The sequence below is a fragment of the Podarcis cretensis genome (assembly GCF_951804945.1).
Source record: "Podarcis cretensis genome assembly, chromosome: 8".
Lineage (NCBI taxonomy): Eukaryota > Metazoa > Chordata > Lepidosauria > Squamata > Lacertidae > Podarcis > Podarcis cretensis.
The window spans coordinates 75,930,973-75,950,293 of NC_137177.1; the positions used below are offsets into that span (position 1 = coordinate 75,930,973).

General features: G+C 48.7%; 1 protein-coding gene across 11 annotated transcripts in view; it reads right to left on the reverse strand.

The window, feature by feature from the left end:
* Positions 1-19,321, reverse strand: part of SAMD11 (sterile alpha motif domain containing 11) — a 333,362-nt gene that overhangs the window by 154,900 nt on the left and 159,141 nt on the right. For 2 of the 11 annotated variants that reach the window (XM_079986850.1, XM_079986843.1), the window contains one exon: positions 9,316-9,356. In XM_079986850.1, the coding sequence (XP_079842976.1) occupies positions 9,316-9,336 (21 nt within the window). In that variant the 5' untranslated portion in view covers positions 9,337-9,356. Of the gene's footprint in view, positions 1-9,264; positions 9,357-10,472; positions 10,579-11,485; positions 11,610-12,034; positions 12,055-12,721; positions 13,646-19,321 lie in introns of those variants that run through there. The other 9 variants (XM_079986845.1, XM_079986844.1, XM_079986841.1 and 6 more) reach the window with 9 other exon arrangements.

Below are 19,321 nucleotides of genomic sequence, written 5' to 3' on the forward strand. Positions count from 1 at the left end.
AGACACTGGCTGGCAGCAGTTCTCAAGGGTTTCAGCCAAGGTGCCTCCCAATCCTACCTGGAGATGCCAGAGATTGAACCTGGAACATTTGCATGCAAAGCAGGTGCTCTACTACTGAGCTAGGGGCCTTCCTTATCAGCCTCTCACAAGGTGAAACAGTTCTTGGATTTTCCTAATGAGGTTTCAGAGGGGGAAAAATTAGTCAAGAAGCAGCTTCAGGCACATGCTGCAGTGTGGGTGTGGGTGTGTGCTGCTTTCTGCTGAGCCGATTTCCAAATGTGGATCTATACAGCCAGATGCAATTTCCTCTTCAAATCAATGTTCCAACCCCCACTCGCTCTTTCTGGGTGGCTGATGTGGTCTCCAACCATTCACAGAGGTTGATTAAAGCCCCTGACACTACAAATTTGATTTGACCCAAAAGAAAGGGGGAGCAGAGGGGAGGGAGGAAAAGATGGGGGATGGGGTTAATTTAATTTAATCTTTGCAAGAACAGGGAGTTCCAGGTTAGAGAATTTCAATGCTCACCCCTTTGGCTATGGAGAGAGCAGGCGGGGGCCATTTACCCCTCCAAAGCAGCCCCTCCTTCTCCTTACTTTCTATTATTAAAAAATAAAGTTAACAAGTTTGGCTGTCAATAAGCATTCAATACAATAGGCAGGCATTTGCTGCAGTCTTCAATCTAGGTTTACAACGGACAAACCCCATTCACTTCAATGGGGCAGACTTCAGAGCACACAGCCTAAGAAAGCGTCGGCTGCAATCCTCAGGCATGCTTGCTACCCGGTGACTTTTCTTTCTGTGCAAAAATGTCTTGGATTGTGCTGTTTGCCTTTCTCCCCAACATAGGTTTTAGTCAGCAGCCCCATCATAACTGTGCAAGTTGATTGTGTGTGGGTGCATGTGTGTGTGTTTTTGCTCTGTGTTTTCAAAATGCAGCTCAAGGGACAATGGAGTCAAGTGCAATGCACAAATCAAGGTATTGGTCCTCAGATCTATTATACATCTGAGCTGGGGAACTACTGGCCCTCCAGATGTTGCCGAACTACAACTCCCATCATCCCACACCACTGGCTACGCTGGCAGTGGCTGATGGGAATTCAGGGCCAAAGACTCACCTGCCCTTCCTGCTTTGGATTAGGGTATCTGAAAGACCACCTTTTCCCATGTGAACTGGCCAGTTGGTTACACTCAATCACTGGAGGCCTTAGGTTTGTTTGTTTTTGTCCCACTGTCTAAAGAAAGTTGTAGTTAGTGTCAGGGTAATCAAGACAGGGCCTGTGGCAGCAGCCCCATAATGAACTTTCCTAGAGACTTTTCTAGAGACACTATAACTGGCCTCATCCCTGATGGTTTTTAGGTAGGCACTGGAAGTGTTTTGGTTTTTTGGTTTTTTTTCCATTTTGGTCATGCATTCTTCACCTGGATACTTTTGCAGGGTTACTTTTGAGTAACTGTCTAAATACACTGGGGCATTGTCCAAGGAGCATAGGAAGCTAACAGACCATTGGTCCATCTAGCTCAGAAGCCTTTCTACAGTGGTGCCTCCGGTTACGAACATAATTCGTTCCGGAGGTCCATTTGTAACCCAAAACCGTTCTTAACATGAGGTGCGCTTTCCCTAATGGTGCCTCCTGCTGCTGCCGCACCACTGGAGCGCAACTTCCGCTCACATTCCGGGGCAAAGTTCGCAACCGGGAGCATCTACTTCTGGGTTAGCGGAGCTTGCAACCCGAAGCATTCATAAGGAGGGCGGTACGTAACATGAGGTTCCACTGTATAGGGCAGGGGTCAGCAAACTTTTTCAGCAGGGGGCCAGTCCACTGTCCCTAGTGGGGGGCTGGACTATATTTTGAAAAAAATAAAATGAACGAATTCCTATGCCCCACAAATAACCCAGAGATGCATTTTAAATAAAAGCACACATTCTACTCATGTAAAAACACACAGATTCCCGGACAGTCTGCAGGCCGGATTTAGAAGGCAATTGGGCCAGATTCGCTCCCTGGGCCTTAGTCTGCCTACCCATGGTATAGGGTTTCAGACTGAGACATTTCCAGCCCTATCTGGAGATGCTGGGGGTAGAACCTGGGACCTTCCAAGTGCCACTGCATGCAAAGCAGATGCTCTGCCACTGAACTACAGAGCTTCTCCAACGTGGGAGGTTGCATCATGCTATTAGAAGACTCCCCATTGTTCTCCAGCCTTGCTAAGATTGCTGAGCATGCTGTTCCCAGAAGGGAACCAACCGTTACTGACATGACAGCATTTTAAAGAGAGTGGGAAGTGGAGTGGATTTTATTTGGTGGATGGACTCCAAGAAGGATACTTTGAAGTTAAATATTTCCCTGCTTTTGAAAAGCCTGGTGTAAAACCCATCAAGATAACCTCCCTAAGAAGTTAAACAGTAAAAGACAATGGCCTCAATCCAAAGCTACAAAAACACACACAAATTCTGCAATATTGTTGTTCTTTCTACTTCAGTGGGAAAAAGCTTCACGCATCAAGACTGCAACAGGGTGGGAACATCCCCTGATGTTGACAGAAATATGCATTTGTTGGTCACCTGCAGCAAGTTTAGAATTAGCTCCAGGCAACCAGGTAGGGAAGCATTGTAAAGGCTGGTTTTCTTTTAGGCTGACATATGGCTAACTAAGGGATATTTAGGAACTTGGGTTAGTAAAATAGGGAGAGAGAAATAAATTGTATGAACTTATTTGTAAGGCCGATCAAGACAAATAGGTGTGATTTAAAGGAGATTATACATGCTAAAGGTGCCACTGATTGCATATTTGCAGGAAGGGAGTTAGCCACAAGCACAGAGTAGAAATTTACTCTTTGCCTTATTACTCCTCTCTTTACAGCAGACAGCATGCTTTACACTTCCTTTGTAAGTGGGATTCTCCATATACAGTGCACAACTGCTTTTGCACAGACAGCTGTACACATCTGCACATACAAAGCAGCTTCTCTGGATCCCCTGCACAGTAGCCACCTGGCAAATTGCACACAGACAGGTGTGAGCATGCCACTCTTCCAAAATGTGCAGCAATCAGCCACACAAGGACCCATGTTGGCAAACACCTTGTGAATATGCACTGCACAAAATCGCCCCAGTCATTAAACCTAGCATGACCCTATGTAGAAAGTACCATATATCATAAAGGACCAATTAACGTATATTAATGCAGACTCAGCAAACCATGTGTCAAAAGCCCCTTTCCCTTCCCAACAAACCTTCCCTTCAGATATGTATTTTATATGTAAATAGCCACACAATATTTTATTTAGTGCACTCCACAGCTATAAATTGTGTTGCTGTCAAAATGCATGTGACGTTTTTCAGCCTTATAGAATCACCATCTCAAGGAAACCTGAATCTGCTGTGCTTCCAATTATCATTGTTGCTGTGAAACCATGAAAATGGCACACTGCTTATGACACCTAGGATTAAAAGCGGGCAAGTTTAACCTATAATACTAGAGTTATAAAACAAACTGTGAAACACTTGCTTTACTACCCAAACTTCCAGGCACTCCATGTTCCAGGGAGTTCTACATGCTATAAACTATTTTTGGCTAACAATTTAAAATAATCATCTACACCAGGAGCACCTTTATAGTCCTCTTCTCAGAGAGCTGCTGGCAGGGTGGGGGGCTGTAGCGAGAATGACACGGAAGCTCAATAATGTGGCAAAAGCACGCAAGCAAAGCTTCGTAAGTTTTTACCCTTCTTTTAATTAAGAGACTCCACAGCTCTTTAGATTGACTATTTGCTCTTGTTCTTCTCTGCCCTGCTTGTGCCCATTCTTAGGGCATGTTCATACACAGAGTGGCTGTCTGGGACTGAGAGGCACCCATTTGACCAGCCCAATCCTTGCAAAGTGGCTGGCAAGTTTTCTGACCTCCATTAGTCCCCCCCACACACAGAATGTGTGGGGTATTATTTGTCTGTCAGTTTATTTTATAAGCTACCCTTCATCCAAGAAACACAGGGCGGTTTACAGTATATAAAAAAAAACACAAAAATACGTAACGTAATAACAAACAAAGCAATAACACCCCACCCAACCCAGTTTAAAAGGTCATTGGTTGTTTAATCAGCCCCAGCCCTGGGTGAAGTGGAATGTTTTTGCCTGGTGCCTAAAGCAAAGGCCTAGCTACCGGGGGAGGGGGGCAGCCAGGTTTTTTGCCCCTGGTGAAGCCTCCAGAGGGGTGCCATTGAGGCTCCCAGCCTCTGTGTGTGTGCGTGGGGGAGGGTGCCAAACCGGGTCTCTGACCCAGGTGAAATAGAGCCTACTTCCACCACTGCCTAAAGATATGTCATGAAGGCACCAGGTGAGCCTCCCTGGGGAGACCATTCCACAAATGTGGGGCCACTGCAGGAAAGGCCTGTTCTCATGGAGAAGGCACACAAAGAAGGGCCTATGGTGATTGAAAGGTCTGGGTAGCTTCATATGAGGAGAGGTGATCCTTGAGGTATTGTGGTCCTGAGCTGTTTAGGGCTTTATAGGTCAAATGCAGCACTTTGAATTGGGCCTGGAAACTAACTGGCAGCTCGTGCAGTCAGGCCAGGATTGGTGTTATATGCTCAGACCGTCCTGTCCTGGTAAGCAACCTAGTCACTGAATTCTGCACCAGCTAAAGTTTCCAAACAGTCTTCAGAGGCAGCCCCATGGATAACACGTTGTTGTAATCTAACCTAGAGGTTACCCGAGCATAGACAAAAGACATTAGGCTATCCCTGTCCAGATAGGGGTGTAGCTCAAATACCAGCCAAAGCTGACGAAAGCACTCTGTGCCACCAAGGCCACTTGAGCCTCAAGCAAGTGGCTAGTGTCCGTTGAGACTAGCAGGGTGGAGAGTAGGGAGCCCAAACAGAGCCAGAACCAATGACAGGCAAAGCCAAGTAATTCAACTTTTGTCTCCATCCTCCTCCTTCTCCTCACTGCTAGGTTCTACTAGGGGCAATGCTAAGATTGAGGAGGAGGAGGAAACTGACAGCTAGGGTCAACCCAACAGGACTGGTTATAAGTAAGAAAATGGGAGAGGGGGCTGCCTGAGGTTGGTGGGGTAATGCGTCATTTGTCCTAATGGATCCGTGTTCTCTTATTCACGTTCACTGGTGCATTAAGGATAGGGCTTTGGGCAGAGGGGGACAGTCGTACTGAGCAGAAGGGCCTTTCAAATACAGCAGGGTTGGCTTACTATACTATACAGTGGTACCTCTAGTTATGAACTTAATTCGTTCCAGAGGTCCATTCTTAACTGAAACTGTTCGTTCGCTAATGGGGCCTCTTGCTGCCACTGCGCCAACAGCACACGATTTCCGTTCTTGATCTCTACCAACAATTCTTAGACCATCTATGTACCCCAATGTGGAAACCAGAGACAAAGGTTATACGCTTCTTATTACAGGGGAGAGACCAGGAGCTCACCAAGACAGTAGCTAAGTTCCTCTATTTGATTTTTTGCTGCCAAAGTACGCTACAGGACCCTGCCCTTGCTGGAGACCCACAGAGGTGAAATAGATTGCTCACCTCTTCTTCCCTTTGGCAAATGATTATACTGTTGAAATGGCAATGAGATCGCATTGGCCTATTTATTCTGAATGTTTGTAAGTGATGCCAATAAAGGTTTGATGATGATGATTTCTGTTCTCATCCTGGGGCAAAGTTCTCAACTCAAGGTAACTCTTCCAGGTTAGTCGAGTTTGTAACCTGAAGCGTTTGTAACTCGAGGTACCACTGTATTTAAAATAGGTGAAGTAATACACATTACCATCCACAGCAGATGTCAGGAACCTTTGGCCCTCCATATGTTGCTCAACAACTTCCATCAGCCCTTGTAAGCATGTCCAATGGCTGGGGGTGATAGGAGCTGTAGTTCAGCAATATCCGGAGGGTCAAAGGTTCCATATACCTGATCCAAAGCGAACCCTGCCTGCCCCTGGTGAAAGCCTAAAATTAACTAACTACACCACAGTTCCCATTTTGTGGTGAGGAGAGATACCACTTTGTACACTTCCTGTTCAGCACGACAGCACCCAAAAAAGGGAAGGGTGCTCATAAGAACGCACCCTTAGGTGACAGTGGCTCCAGCCTTCCATTGTGGTAGCCATGTTACATTTGTTGCAGCAGAAACAATAAAGAAACTTCTTGACAAGACTAAAAAAATTATTAGGGCCTAAGCATTTGGACACTAAAGAGCCCCACTTCGTAAGAGGCACAAACGGTGCTTAAAGTGAACTAGCTCTGCGTTACCAAGTTCAGTTAATTAGTTAAAAACTCCCTAAACTACACCTGTAAATAATTCCCATAATTGCTGGGCGAACTGAAGATGAATTAAGTTTGTTTTGTGGGGTAGAAAGATGTGAAGTTCATCTTTGTGTTCATTCTCTTACTCTTTGGGCCTGTAAGCTTAAATATAATAATTACTGGAGGAAATAAATGACCCAATTCCACTGTGTAGTTTTTTTAATGCTTCCTTAGTCTTCTGAAGTATATTTTATACTTTGGCACAGCAACTTACAACATTTAGATATGGTGGTCTCTTTCAGTGGGTGAGATGTGCTGGACTCCTTTTTTTACGTAAACACAATATTTTTTAGTTTTTGTTTCGTTTTAGCTGTATATTGGTTTTAGTTTTATTATTAACTCACTTTGAAATAATAATAATAATAATAATAATAATAATAATTCTGAAAGCTGAATTTTTATTTTATTTTGCCAAGGATCATTTGGACAAACTGTGAACTGAAAATGAATTAAACCAGTTCACTCTGTGAAGGGACAGGCGTAAACTTGGATTAATCCCTTTCTGAATGTGCTGAACTAGAACTGGATTATCCTGAATGACTTAAGCTACAGCCTGTTACAAAGGTGGGGATACCTATGGGCCCCCGATAGGTCATCAGGATTCCAGCCCCCATTGTTCCTGACACTGTCTATACTGGCTAAGACTGATGAAAATTTGAGTGCAACAGCATCAGAAAAGCCACAGGTTCTCCATCCCTGGCCTACAGCAGGGCTGCCCTTACTGATGACTCAGAAACCTCGACTGGTTCAAAGTGCAGTGGCCAGATTACTAACAGGGGTTGTCTTTAGAACCCATTATAACCCCAAATAATTCCATTGGCTGCCATTGTTTCTGGCCCAATTTAAGGCGCTGACAACTATCCTTCTTACCTATAGACCCTCTCAGGTGTTAAAATAAACAGGTGTGGGTGTGTGGTAGTTATGCTACCCTCAGAAATTCGGGGCATTCCATGTGGCAGCCCCCAAACTGTGGACTTCCTCCTTGACAGAGGTGTGTCTGACACCTTCACCGTACAGCTTTCCACGAATGCTTGAAGAGGCAACCTCTTCACTCCGGCCTCTGACACTTGAGGTGTGTGTTTTCAGGACCCTATTCTTACAAGCAAAATTTGTTTTAGCTGCTTTTAATTCTGAATGTTAAATTGTTGCAACCTGCCCTGAGACCTGCTGGCGATCAACAACAACAACAACACATATTTTCCCCTCTCAGGCAGCAGGGTACCACGCTTCCCAAAGGAGCAATCCAAGATTGTACCACTGTACAAAGAAGAAAAGCCCACCCAGTGTCTAGAGCCTGGGGGCTCTGGACTTTCCCCAGCATATCTACTGAAGCTGGTGAGTGAAACAGGCCTAGATTGCCCTCCCTCCACTGCCAATACAATTTAATTGGGGTAGGTAGGATCAGGCTCTCAAAGGCTGAAGAACTGGCCATCCTCAAATCAGCTCTCTTAAGAGCACATCTACACTATGAATTTAAACCAGCCTCAGATAGGTTTTGCCGTGATGACCCCGAGGTCTCCCTCATCGCGCACACAAAAAAACGTAATGGAATTTTTGGAAATGAACATACCACAACCAAGCCATATACTGCAAATAATCAGCTGTCAATAACCACATTTGCACTTCACAGACCCACAAATCCTCATTTGGCATTCAGTGCTCATTTACAAATGTTTATAGATACACAGGTGCACTTCTTACTCAACAAGCCTCACTTTGTGTTATATCACTTCGTTTAACACCACCTTTACCAGAAAAAAAAATAGGATGCCATGCAATTGTCGAAAAGTACAGATGCGAGTCAATTCAGTAATCACAAACTGAAACCCAAACCCTATACTCTTAAGGACGTCACACTCTTCAACAGCGGAGAATTACGGATTCCTGCTCCAGATTCTATACACATAATGTGGGTTGCAAATCCACTCTTTGCCCATAAATATGATTTGAAAGGTGTGGGGCTGGGATCCCACCCCACTGTTTCATCAATTCAATTTAGAGTACAGCAGGGTGGTAGAGTGTGCAAAACCAGCTGCCTTAAGTGATCATGGGTGTAATCACATTTACGTGAAAGTATCTCATTGATTGAAGTATCGGCACAGTTGAGAACAGGGCCTTGCATTTAATTGAACCCTACTAATCATGCTGTACATTATTCCCATTTGTAAAAATAATATGATTTATTTCCCCCCCCCCGAACATAGTGTTCTCTTCTTTTTTCAAGATAGGATTGTTATTCCTGCAGTCTTTTGCCAACACAGTTCCAAAACATGCACATTCCAATATCATAATCTAACTTCAAATCCTCTTACACTGACTATTTTGCACTGCTGAATAATATACCAGAAAGGGGAAATGGATGACCAGGAAAGCTGATAGAAAGCTCACAAACACTTGAACAGCAGTTTTGCCTGCCTATTGGAGGCTGCAACCCTGAGCCCTCCTCTCTAACATGGGAGCTAAAACTAGATGCATTCAGCATAAGAACATCACAGGATATAGCTCTCTCAATTGTCACTGAGGACCACAAACCACTGTCTCCCACCAGCAGTCACATACCGTATTTTTTGCTCTATAAGACTCACTTTTTCCCTCCTAAAAAGTAAGGGGAAATGTGTGTGCGTCTTATGGAGCGAATGCAGGCTGTGCAGCTATCCCAGAAGCCAGAACAGCAAGAGGGATTGCTGCTTTCGCTGCGCAGCAATCCCTCTTGCTGTTCTGGCTTCTGAGAGTCAGAATTTTTTTGTTTTGTTTGTTTTCCTCCTCCAAAAACTAGGTGCGTCTTGTGGTCTGGTGCATCTTATAGAGCGAAAAATACGGTATATACTTAAAAAACAGTGTGCAGGGGTGGATAGATGAAGAAATTATCAAATAGAAATGTGGCCAAATATTAAAACAGAGAAATTATTTCTTTGCGTTCTCATTTTGGTTTTTCGCAATCATCTTACCACTGGAGACGAAATTCGACACCCAGGGCAATCACAGATTGGAGGATGTACCTGTAAGATTCCTTTGGACATAAGAGTCTTCAAACTTTTCCCTGGATGAAAAAGAAAAAAGAGGGGAATGGGGGGAATAGAAAGAACAAAACAAGTATTTAGTTTGGCTTTTAAAAAGAAAGAAAGAGAGAGAGAGAGAGAGATTGAGAGGCTTTGCACAAAACAAGCCAGCCTCTACCCACCCACCCCCTTTCACAGGGCCCTGGCTTGCACCCTAATTGAACTTTGTACCCTGTGGAAATGATGAAAAGGAGTAGCAGCGCTCATTAGCCCCTATCTAACCTTGTTAAAAATGTTCGCCAGGCTGACAAATAATAGGGGAACCCTGAAAAGGAGAGGCCTTGGAGGAGCAGCGCTGCTCTGCACCCACCCCGCCTCCCCCTGCATCAAGCAAACACCATTCAAGATGCCTGCATTTGCAATTCACAGCCATGACGCCAGCACTCAAAGGATAAAACACACACAACTGAAAGCAGGTAAAGAAAGGCAAACAACAGGCTGAAGAGACAGGCGGGGAGCGCAGGGAGCTTAGCCCCCGCTGCCCCTGAAAAACTCTTTTCTCCGTCCCTTGAACACCAGCTCTCCTACCCAGAGAAATGAGGGGACTTTTCCTGAAGGCGGCCGGAGGAAGGTGGTAGGAGCATCATTAGAGCGGCAGCAACAGCCGCTCTCCTCCTCCTCGAGGCGATCAATAAACAAGGCGAGGTGTCAGTCACCTCCTAATGGCTCTTGGGACCCTCGGCGTGACACATGCAGCCCTCGGCTAATGACATGTCAAGGCGGACGCCTCTTGGGCTTCCCACCTCCTTCACCCAGCTCTCCGGCCCCCGCTTCGCCCCAGCCTCAGCTGCCTCCCCGAGCCCGGGCAATGAAATGAAAGAAAATAAAATAAAATAGAGGCGCGGGGGGGGGGGTGTAAAAAAGAGCGCGCGCGCCAATGCAAGCCACAGGGGCGATCCTCGCCTCCTTGCGCAACAGCAACGACGACGCACCCGCTTGCCGCTCCACTTTTCCCGGGGAAAGTCGCTGGAGCGAAGGTGTGGGGAGATTTTGTGAAATTAAATTGTTAATAGAGGAGGAGGAGGAGGAGGGAAGAGGAGTAGCCGCCAGCACAGACCTCCCTCCCACCCACCAGCTCCCTCGCCGCCACCACCCACCTGCCTCGGCGCATTGGCGGATCCGGACTGAGCGGCTGGGGTTGGGATTTCGGTTTCTATTCGCATCAGCCCTCTCCGAAGCGACTCCCCCCACCCACAGGCACGCTTCCAGAGCAGAGCAAGGCAGGCGCAGCAGACCCGCGGTCGCCCCCCCCCAACCCGCTCCTCCGCTTAACCTCAGCGTCGGCGGAAGGGGCGACCTAAAAGCATCGAGGCCAGTCCCGGATCGGGGCGCAAGCGGCCGATCAACAGCAAGCCACGGAAGACGCCACACTGCGGGTTGGAGGAGGGACACCACAGGTCCACGTGCCTCTTGCCTGTCCGAGGTGGGGGGGGGGGGGAGCAGCTCCTCTCATTGCGACGCCGGTAAAAAATGCAACCTCTCACAAGACACACACATACTTGGAAATCGGCCCCGCAGAGTTCAGAGGGACTTACTCCCAAGTTAGGATCGCGCCCTGTAAGAACGCCACGCTACGCGCAAACACGAAGCTTGCGTTTTTGAACACCCCTTTCCTCCCCCCCCCACTCCAGAAAGCAGCGAGGTTGCTGCGCCTCACTTGCCATGGGGGGGGGGTGCGGGCGAGAGGCGAGGCCACCGCGCGAAAAGCGCTCCCGCCAGTCGCAGACGAGCAGCAGCGGAAAGGGGGCTCTCCAAAGTCGCGCCCAGCCGCTCCGGCGCAAAAGCTACACTCGAAGAGCGAAGAGCTTCGGGGGGGCGGGGTGACGGGGCGGGCGCGCCGTTCACACATACACACGCCGAGCTAGACGTAAACAGCTGTGCAGACCCAACCGCGAAGGGCGCCCAGCGCCAAAACCACAACTCCGCAGCCAGGCGAGCAGCGCCTCAAAGGGGACGCGCCGTCGGGGCAGCAGAGAAAACAACGCGCAAGGCAGCTCCAAAAAGGATGGGAGTATGCATCTCTGTCGACCTTTTGCTCTTTGCAGTCCTGCTTCGATCCCCCACTACACGCACGCACACACACACACAAAAAGAGCCCAGAAACACACACCAGACTCCGGGCGCCAAAGCGCTGGCGGCTTCTCGGCTCTGCCTGGCCTGGAGAAGTTGCAGCCTCGGGTCACTTCGGAGGCGCGCTCCAGACAGTCCTTCGCTCCGCGCCAGGCGGCTCTGGTTTGAAGTGGAGGAAAGATGAGTCTCTTCCAATCCTCAACCTCACCCCCCCCCCTCCGACTGGCGCGCGCGCGCTCGAGGCTCCGCCACCGCCCAACAAGTGAAAGCTCCCCCCCCCCCATGGGCACATGCTGCGGCCGCCGCTCTTGAAAAAAATAAATAATCCACCCTCGATTTTACTTGGCCCGCAAAATACAAGAGGCGCGCATCAATAAGTCTCTTCAACTTTGTAAGAACGCGCGAAAACTTCCGTCACCGCCGTCGGTTCTTTCGGATTCTGCGGCGCATTTGCGGCGTTCGTTCGTTCACACACACGAAAGGCGAGTTTCATGTAAAAGCTCGTTTGTGTCAGTGGACTTTCCAAAAGTAAAAAGGGCAGTTTATAAAAGGTGGGGCGGAGGACAAGGCTTGTGAAAGACGCATTTACAAACCCTCGCGGAACATCATCCCACACACCCGTTGGCCGACAGCTGTTGCCCCCGCTGGGCACCCAGGGATTCGGCGGTGGAGAGGGAACTGGGAACGCGCGCCCTCGGAAAACCGCGCGAGTTTCCCAGTTTGACGGGACTCTCTTCTAACACGCGCCGATAGTTAACGCGGTGACGCCCCTCCCACCGGAACGTCGATCTCCGGGAATGAGCAAAGGAGTCAAGAGTGCCTCTGAACATGAACAGAGCTCTTTCCCCGTAACATTCAGTGAACAACGACCAACCCACCACGCGATTATGGGATAGCGGGGCGCGGAGAGACTTGAACCCAAGCCACATAGCAGTTTAGCAGTTGCACTCTATTTCCGGTAAAACGAAGAGCCCTGTGAAAAAATAAAGCTTACCAAGCCTGCCCCCCCCCCTTATCTGAGATCGGGACGATGCAAAGGCTTGTTCCGTCTACCGATTGCTGAGGGAGAGGGAGTTTCAGCCTTCTAAGATCATACCTACTTTTCCCCACCAGCCGCCTGACGAGGAGCCCTGTGCGCCTCGAAAGCCGGCACTTTCGCCCCAGAGAGAAGCCAGCCGAGCAAGCAGAAAGGAGCAGCCCCGTCGCCTGGCGCGCCCCGGCTTCCCGCCCCGGCTAGCTCGCTCTCTTCCCCGCCGGCCGGCCGCTCGGTCGGTACCTTTGTGCCGGATGCTCCGCTTCCAGTCCTTGGCGGTCTCCCGGCCGCTGACGAACTGGAACTCGTTGGGAGTGAGCCACTCTCCCCGGTAGCGAATGGAGGGCCCTTTGCTGCCCTGGCACAACTTATTGATGTAGAGGAGCGCCTTGTTCTCGCCGCACTCCACCTCGATGCAAGGCTCGCCGTTGTCGAAGAAGGGCTGGAAATCCGGGATGGACGAGAAGCGCTCCAGCATCAGGTCCTCGGGGAGGGGGTGCGGGTGGGAGTGGGCGGCGGCGTGGGGCGCCGCGTGGAAGTCCAGGTAAGCGCGCTGCTGCTGGTGATGGTGGTGGTGGTGCTGGTGGTGCGCAGCGGTGGCGAAGATCTGCTCGTAGGCAGGCGGGTGCGGGGTCACCACGGGGATGGCGGCGGCCGCCAAGGGGACCAGGTAGTCGGGCAAGGTCTCCATGGGCTGGTTAAAGGCGGCCAGCGCCAGCTCCTCGCGGTCCGGGCGCTCCCTCTTGATGGCCGGCATGGTGGCGGCGACAGCGGCGCGCTCAGCCGGCGGCGGCGGCGGCGGCTGCTCTTCCCAGGCTGCAAGTTGCGCGCTTGGAATGAGCCTTCCGCAAGAGCAGCAGCAGCAGCAGCAAAAGCAGCAACAGCCCCAGCACAAGCAGCACCTTGCAGGCGCCGGCTGGAGCGGCGGCGGCGGCGGCGGCGAACCCGCTTGCAAAGCTCCCCAGCGGCGCAGCAGCCAAGGGGCGCCGGGATCCCGCAGCCAGCAACCCGAGCTTAATGCGCCCGGGAGGAGTTCAGAGCGGTGGCGGCGGCAGCGGCGGCAGATCTGCCCCTCCGGGTTAATACTTGACATCTTGGCCAGGGAGAGGGCGCCGCCGCCACAGCTGCCGCCGCCGCCGCCGCCGGAGACATGGTTTCGGTCGCCAAAGGTTTATTGATCTCCACGCACACACACACCCCCGCCGCCGCCGCCGCCGCCCCCCCCCAGCCGCGGATCGACCCTGCGCCTCTGCCTAGCGACCTCTTTTCTCTCTCTTTCTCTCTCTCTCTCCCCCCACCCCCCACTTTCCCGCCTGGAGTATCCCCTTCTGGCTTGCCCTGCCAGCCCACGCAGCCCTCCCTGCTCGTTTGCCTGGCGTTTTATTTTTAATCTGGTTGTGTGCGAGTGGTTCTTTTTTTTTTTTTTTAAAAAAGAGAGAAATATATATTACAGTCACCTAAAATCTTGCAACCACCACCAGCAGCAGCCTTATTTTCTCTCTCCGTTCCACGCGCGTAACGCACTTTCACTCCCCTGCTCCGCCACTTGCAAAATACGTAATTTTTTAAAACTGCATTTTTTATTTTAAAAATTGCAATTGCTTTAGCGCAACCTTTGCAACATTGCTTTCCTTCCCTCCCACACAAGCCTGCAACTTTTCCACAGGTCTGTCTCCCCGCTATTAATAATAATTTTAAAAAACCCACCCACATGCAGCCACACGTGCACCTGCAAAAGGGGATATTTCTCAAACGACGCCCCCTCCCAGCGAAGCCTATTGAGATGGTTAGGAAACCAATTTCTAGGCTAGAAATTAAAAGCAACCTAGAATTTAAATAAATAAATAAAATTAAAACACTTTCACAGTCGACAATTCCCCCTCCCCAATAAACAGCGCCCTTGCCTTTATTACAAGGGGGTTCTATTTGGTTGGGCTTCCTCCTACAGGCACCCCTGATAGAAACATATATATTGATATATTTTCGTTTCGGAAGTCAGAGTGGAGTTCTGAGACACTCCGACCAAACAAGCTTTTCCCTCCGCTGCCGATTCTCCAACTTGCCCCATTTAAACAGCACAAGGCGCTTGCAAAAAAAAGAGAGAGGCGGAAAAAGTGGAAGGTGGGGGGACTGACTCTAGGAGAGGGGGGTAAGCGACGGACAACCACCTCCTTCAAAGAACCACACAATCGTCTCCCCTGTTGTTTTTTTAAACCCCAAATTAACCTGGGTGGGTTAATAAAGGTTGCTCTCCTTACCCGTCGACTCTGGATGCCTTTGGAGTCAGTGGGTGTCACTGGGCTTTGCCCCCGAACCTGTTTTCAGCTGGAAGGCTCACTGCTGCCTTGGGCAGCAAGAGTGAAAGTCTCTCTACTCTGTCTCATTGCAACTCTGGTGTTTGGAAAGAATGGGCTTCTGGATTAAGGTAAGTGTGGTGCAGGCAGCTGTGAGCCCCTGCACATTTTTTTGGGGGGGGGAAAGATTTTTAAGTGCACTTCTCATGAGCAATCTTACTTAGAGGAACATTTTCTACATCACTGATAGGGAACCTGAGACCCACCAGAAGATGTTGGGTTCACAACTCTCACCATCTCCAGCTAGCAAGGACAACTGTCAGCACCAGGTTCCCCACTCCACCAATGCATTGCCCATGTTGTCTTCAGGACAAGTGTCTTAAACATCATGGCAGTCCTCTGTCAAGGTTCTCAGTCTGACTGCAAATTTTCACTGCAGAAGCAGACCTCTAAGGAGAACAAGGCGTTCCAGGCCAGAGTGGGGCTGACCCCCTTTTTTGGATACTGCCCTTGTGTTTTGGACTGTCACACTATGCAAGGGTCATTGTGTTCTCCAGACAGTACTCTTGGAGCCCAGAACCACTACCTCCATCATAAAACTGGCCCCATAAAACTCTTGTATTCCTGTCCTGTTTACGGCCTTCCCACTGAAGCATCTGATTGGCCAATGTGAGAACAGGATGTTTTTAAACACCTGTTTTTTTTATCAAGAATTTTATCAAGGGGTTTTTTTTTGTTTTGTTTTTTGTAAACCGCTTATCAGGTTTCTTAAAGCTGAGCACCATATAAATTTTGTAAAATGTAAAATAAATAAGCAAAGGATGCTGGATTGGCTGGGCCTTTGGCCTGATCCAGGGGCAAGGCTCCTCTTATGTTAATCTAGGTCAGGAAAGGAAGTTACGGAGAACATGTCCTTGGGGAGAGCTCTACATCTAAATATATATAAAGCACATAACCAAAAATGTACAGTGGTACCTCGGGTTACATATGCTTCAGGTTACAGACTCCACTAACCCAGAAATAGTATCTCGGGTTAAGAACTTTGCTTTAGGATGAGAACAGAAATTGTGCTCTGGCGGTGCGGCGGCAGTGGGAGCCTCGTTAGCTAAAGTGGTGCTTCAGGTTAAGAACAGTTTCAGCTTAAGAACAGACCTCTGGAATGAATTAAGTACTTAACCCGAGGTACCACTGTAATAACTGTAGTAAGAGTTGAATTCAATGTTAGTCTTACTCAGAGGAGAACCATTGAAATTAATGAACAATTTCAGTGGGTCTACCCTGAATAAAACTTAGTCGAATGCAACCCAAAATGTGGAATTGGATCTCTATTTCATACTACATTTGTTCTAAAAATAAAAATTGGCAGAGCTAGCAGGGGCCAAGAAAAAAATGACTGTGGGGGTGGATCTGGGACCATCAGTTGCCTGTCCTAAAACAACTGTATTTGGCTGCTGTCGCAGACAGACTTGTGGGCCACTGTGTCCCTGTTCTGAGGATGATCCAGTCCAGATGTTCTTATATAATATAAAGCAGCTGGAGAAATAATTAAAAAAAACACACAAGCAGAACAACACCACCACCCAAACCCCACACCTTTTCTTGACACTCCCTCTTGTTGAATGCCTTGTGCATGGAGGAAGGAGAAAAAAGTGGTGATCTTGGTTTGTGGTTCACAACTTGGGTGTGTCAGGGAGATATCCTACCTAATTGCCACATTTACTGCTTTCCATTAAAAGTTTAATGGCAAGGTTTAAAATATTACATTACATTGTACTTCATGTTTACTTGCCAATATTTCGCTGTATTTGATTATTTCCTCCTCCCTCCAAAAAAATTTTTTAATGATGATGATGAGGCAAAGCTTGGCAGGCAGCCTACCAGAAAATGAACTATTTCCCACCCTATTTCATTTGGAATATTTGAAACTGTTTGTAGACAAGCAGCCCCCCTAAAGCTCTGAGAAAAGAGTGATGCTCAGAGTTTTCTGTCTCCCTGCTGGTCGCCAAGGACAAACCGGCGCCAAAAGCGGTTTGTCAGAGAAGCCTTGTGCCAATCTTGTCAGAGCTGAAGGAGACTCTGAATGCAGGAGGGCACAGCGAGGAACTCCCCAGTTACAGCTGTGCTCTGTAAAAACAACTCGGTAACTTTCTGATGGTGCATCCATGTCCAGTACTAGAGCACCCCTTTGGGAACGCTTTGAGCTCAAGGTCACAAAGCAGCCCATCCATCCTCATTTGCAGGGTAACTGAGTGCGATGCAGCCTAACCTACCTCTCAGGGTTGTTGTGAGAAGAGCTGCGTACTCCTTGAAGGAAAGGTGGGATTACAGTGGACGCTCAGATCGCGAACGTGATCCGTGCAGGAGGCACGTTCGCAACCCGCAGCATTCGCAACCCGCAGCGCTGCGTCTGCGCACGTGCGGGTTGCGATTTGGCGCTTCTGCACATGCACAAAATGTCATTTAGCCCTTCTGCGCATGCGTGACTTCCGAAACCCGGAAGTAACCCATTCCGGTACTTCCGGGTTTTGGCACGTCTGTAACCCAAAAAACCCGCAACCTGAAGCACCTGTAACCTGAGGTATGACTGTATCCAAAATTACAGAATAAATCCATCAGCTCCAAAATTTGCCTATTCTGGCTACATAGTAAGAGTCTGCTAGATCATCTGGTCCAGCATCCTATTCTCACAGTGGCCAAACAAATGTCTGTGGGAAACCCACTAGAGCAATCTCTCTTCCTGAAGTTTCGAGCAACTGGAATTCAGAAGCATTACTGCCTATGACCATTGAGGCAGAACATAGACATCGTGGCTGGTAGTCATTGATAGCCATATCCTTCATGAATAGCCCTTGACATAGCATTATCCTCCTACAAAGATTTGTCCAACCCTCTCTTAAAGTGGGTTGGCATTGCTGCCTCCAATAGGAGCAAGTTTCTCAGCTAGTACAGTGGTACCTCGGGTTACAGACGCTTCAGGTTACAGACTCCGCTAACCCAGAAATAGTACCTCGGGTTAAGAACTTTGCTTCAGGATGAGAACAGAAATTGTGCTCTGGTGGCGCGGCGGCAGCAGGAGGCCCCATTAGCTAAAGTGGTGCTTCAGGTTAAGAACAGTTTCAGGTTAACAGCGGACCTCCAGAACGAATTAAGTATTTAACCCGAGATACCACTGTAATTGCTTTCAAGTGATTCAGTGTCAGGGACTGGGCAGAGGAGGAATGGCAGAGACCACCTCCCCAGCCTGACCCTTCCAGGGAGGAGGGAGGAGGAGGAGGAAGAGGAAGACAGTTTAGATTTACAACAGGGGTTTGCAGGAGGTCACAGCTCAGAGGAAGATGAGGGGAAAAGACAGGAAAGAATGGGAGAGGAGGAGGAGGAGGAAGCAGCAGAGAGACAACAGCTGACGGACACGGTGTCTTTAGAAAGCATTCCAGATCCCCCTCTCCCAGAACCCGACGAGCCTTGAAAGTAGGAGAGCAAAGAGCTCAAAGACAGAGGGCACATAGCAGCACCCGCAGAAGTGGCAAATGAGGAAGTGAGAGAGATGGGGATGGAGATTCGCTGCGGACCACGCCATTATCCAAGAGGTTGGGTTCTATAGCCTCTCCCTCTAATTACTGAATAAAAAAGGATAGTAAGAAACCTTCCCTTGTCTTTATACTTTCCCGGGCAACCAGCTGGGAGTTGTTGACAGCATCCTGACACTCAGACTAAGATCTGCCTAGCTTTACTCCTTGCAATTCTAACTGGGTAGGCCAAGGTCTGAAGTAGGAACATAGGAAGCTGCTTTAGATCCTTGGTCCATCTAGTTCAGCATTGTTGACACATTGGCAGGGCTTCAGGGGGCGGGGAGATATATTTCACAGCTCTACCTGAAGATGCTGAGAGTGCAACTGTTGTGCCACAAACCTCCCACTTACTTTCTGTAAAAGGTGACGTCAGTGCCAACTTGAATAAAATATTGGGGGGCTCCAGGGAAGCTCCGTCTTTCATAATCAATCACAAGATGCGACACACACAAACACACAATTTGAATGGCAATGCCTATCAACTGGGGGGAGGCTCAAATATTTCATTGGAGGGGTGAAGACCCCTTGATCCCTAGGAGTTGGCTCCAATGCTCCCCATTTCTGGAATGTTTTCCCCAGGGAGGCTTGCCTGGTGCCTTCATTACATATCTTAAGGCATCTGACGGAAACATTCCCCCCCCCCAAACAGGCCCTTGGCTGTTAAATGATCTATGGGGGGGGGGTATTGTCATTATTACAGTGGTACCTCAGGTTACATACGCTTCAGGTTACATATGCTTCAGGTTACAGACTCCGCTAATCCAGAAAGAGTACCTCGGGTTAAGAACTTTGCTTTAGGATGAGAATAGAATAGTGCTCTGGCAGCAGCGGGAGGCCCCATTAGCTAAAGTGGCACCTCAAGTTAAGGTGTGTTGTGTTTTAGGTTTTTATTGAGGTTTTAAATGGTATTCCTGTAAGTTGCTTCAAGTCACCTTGTAGGAAAAGCAGCTAACAGTAACAAATAATAATGATAATAATAA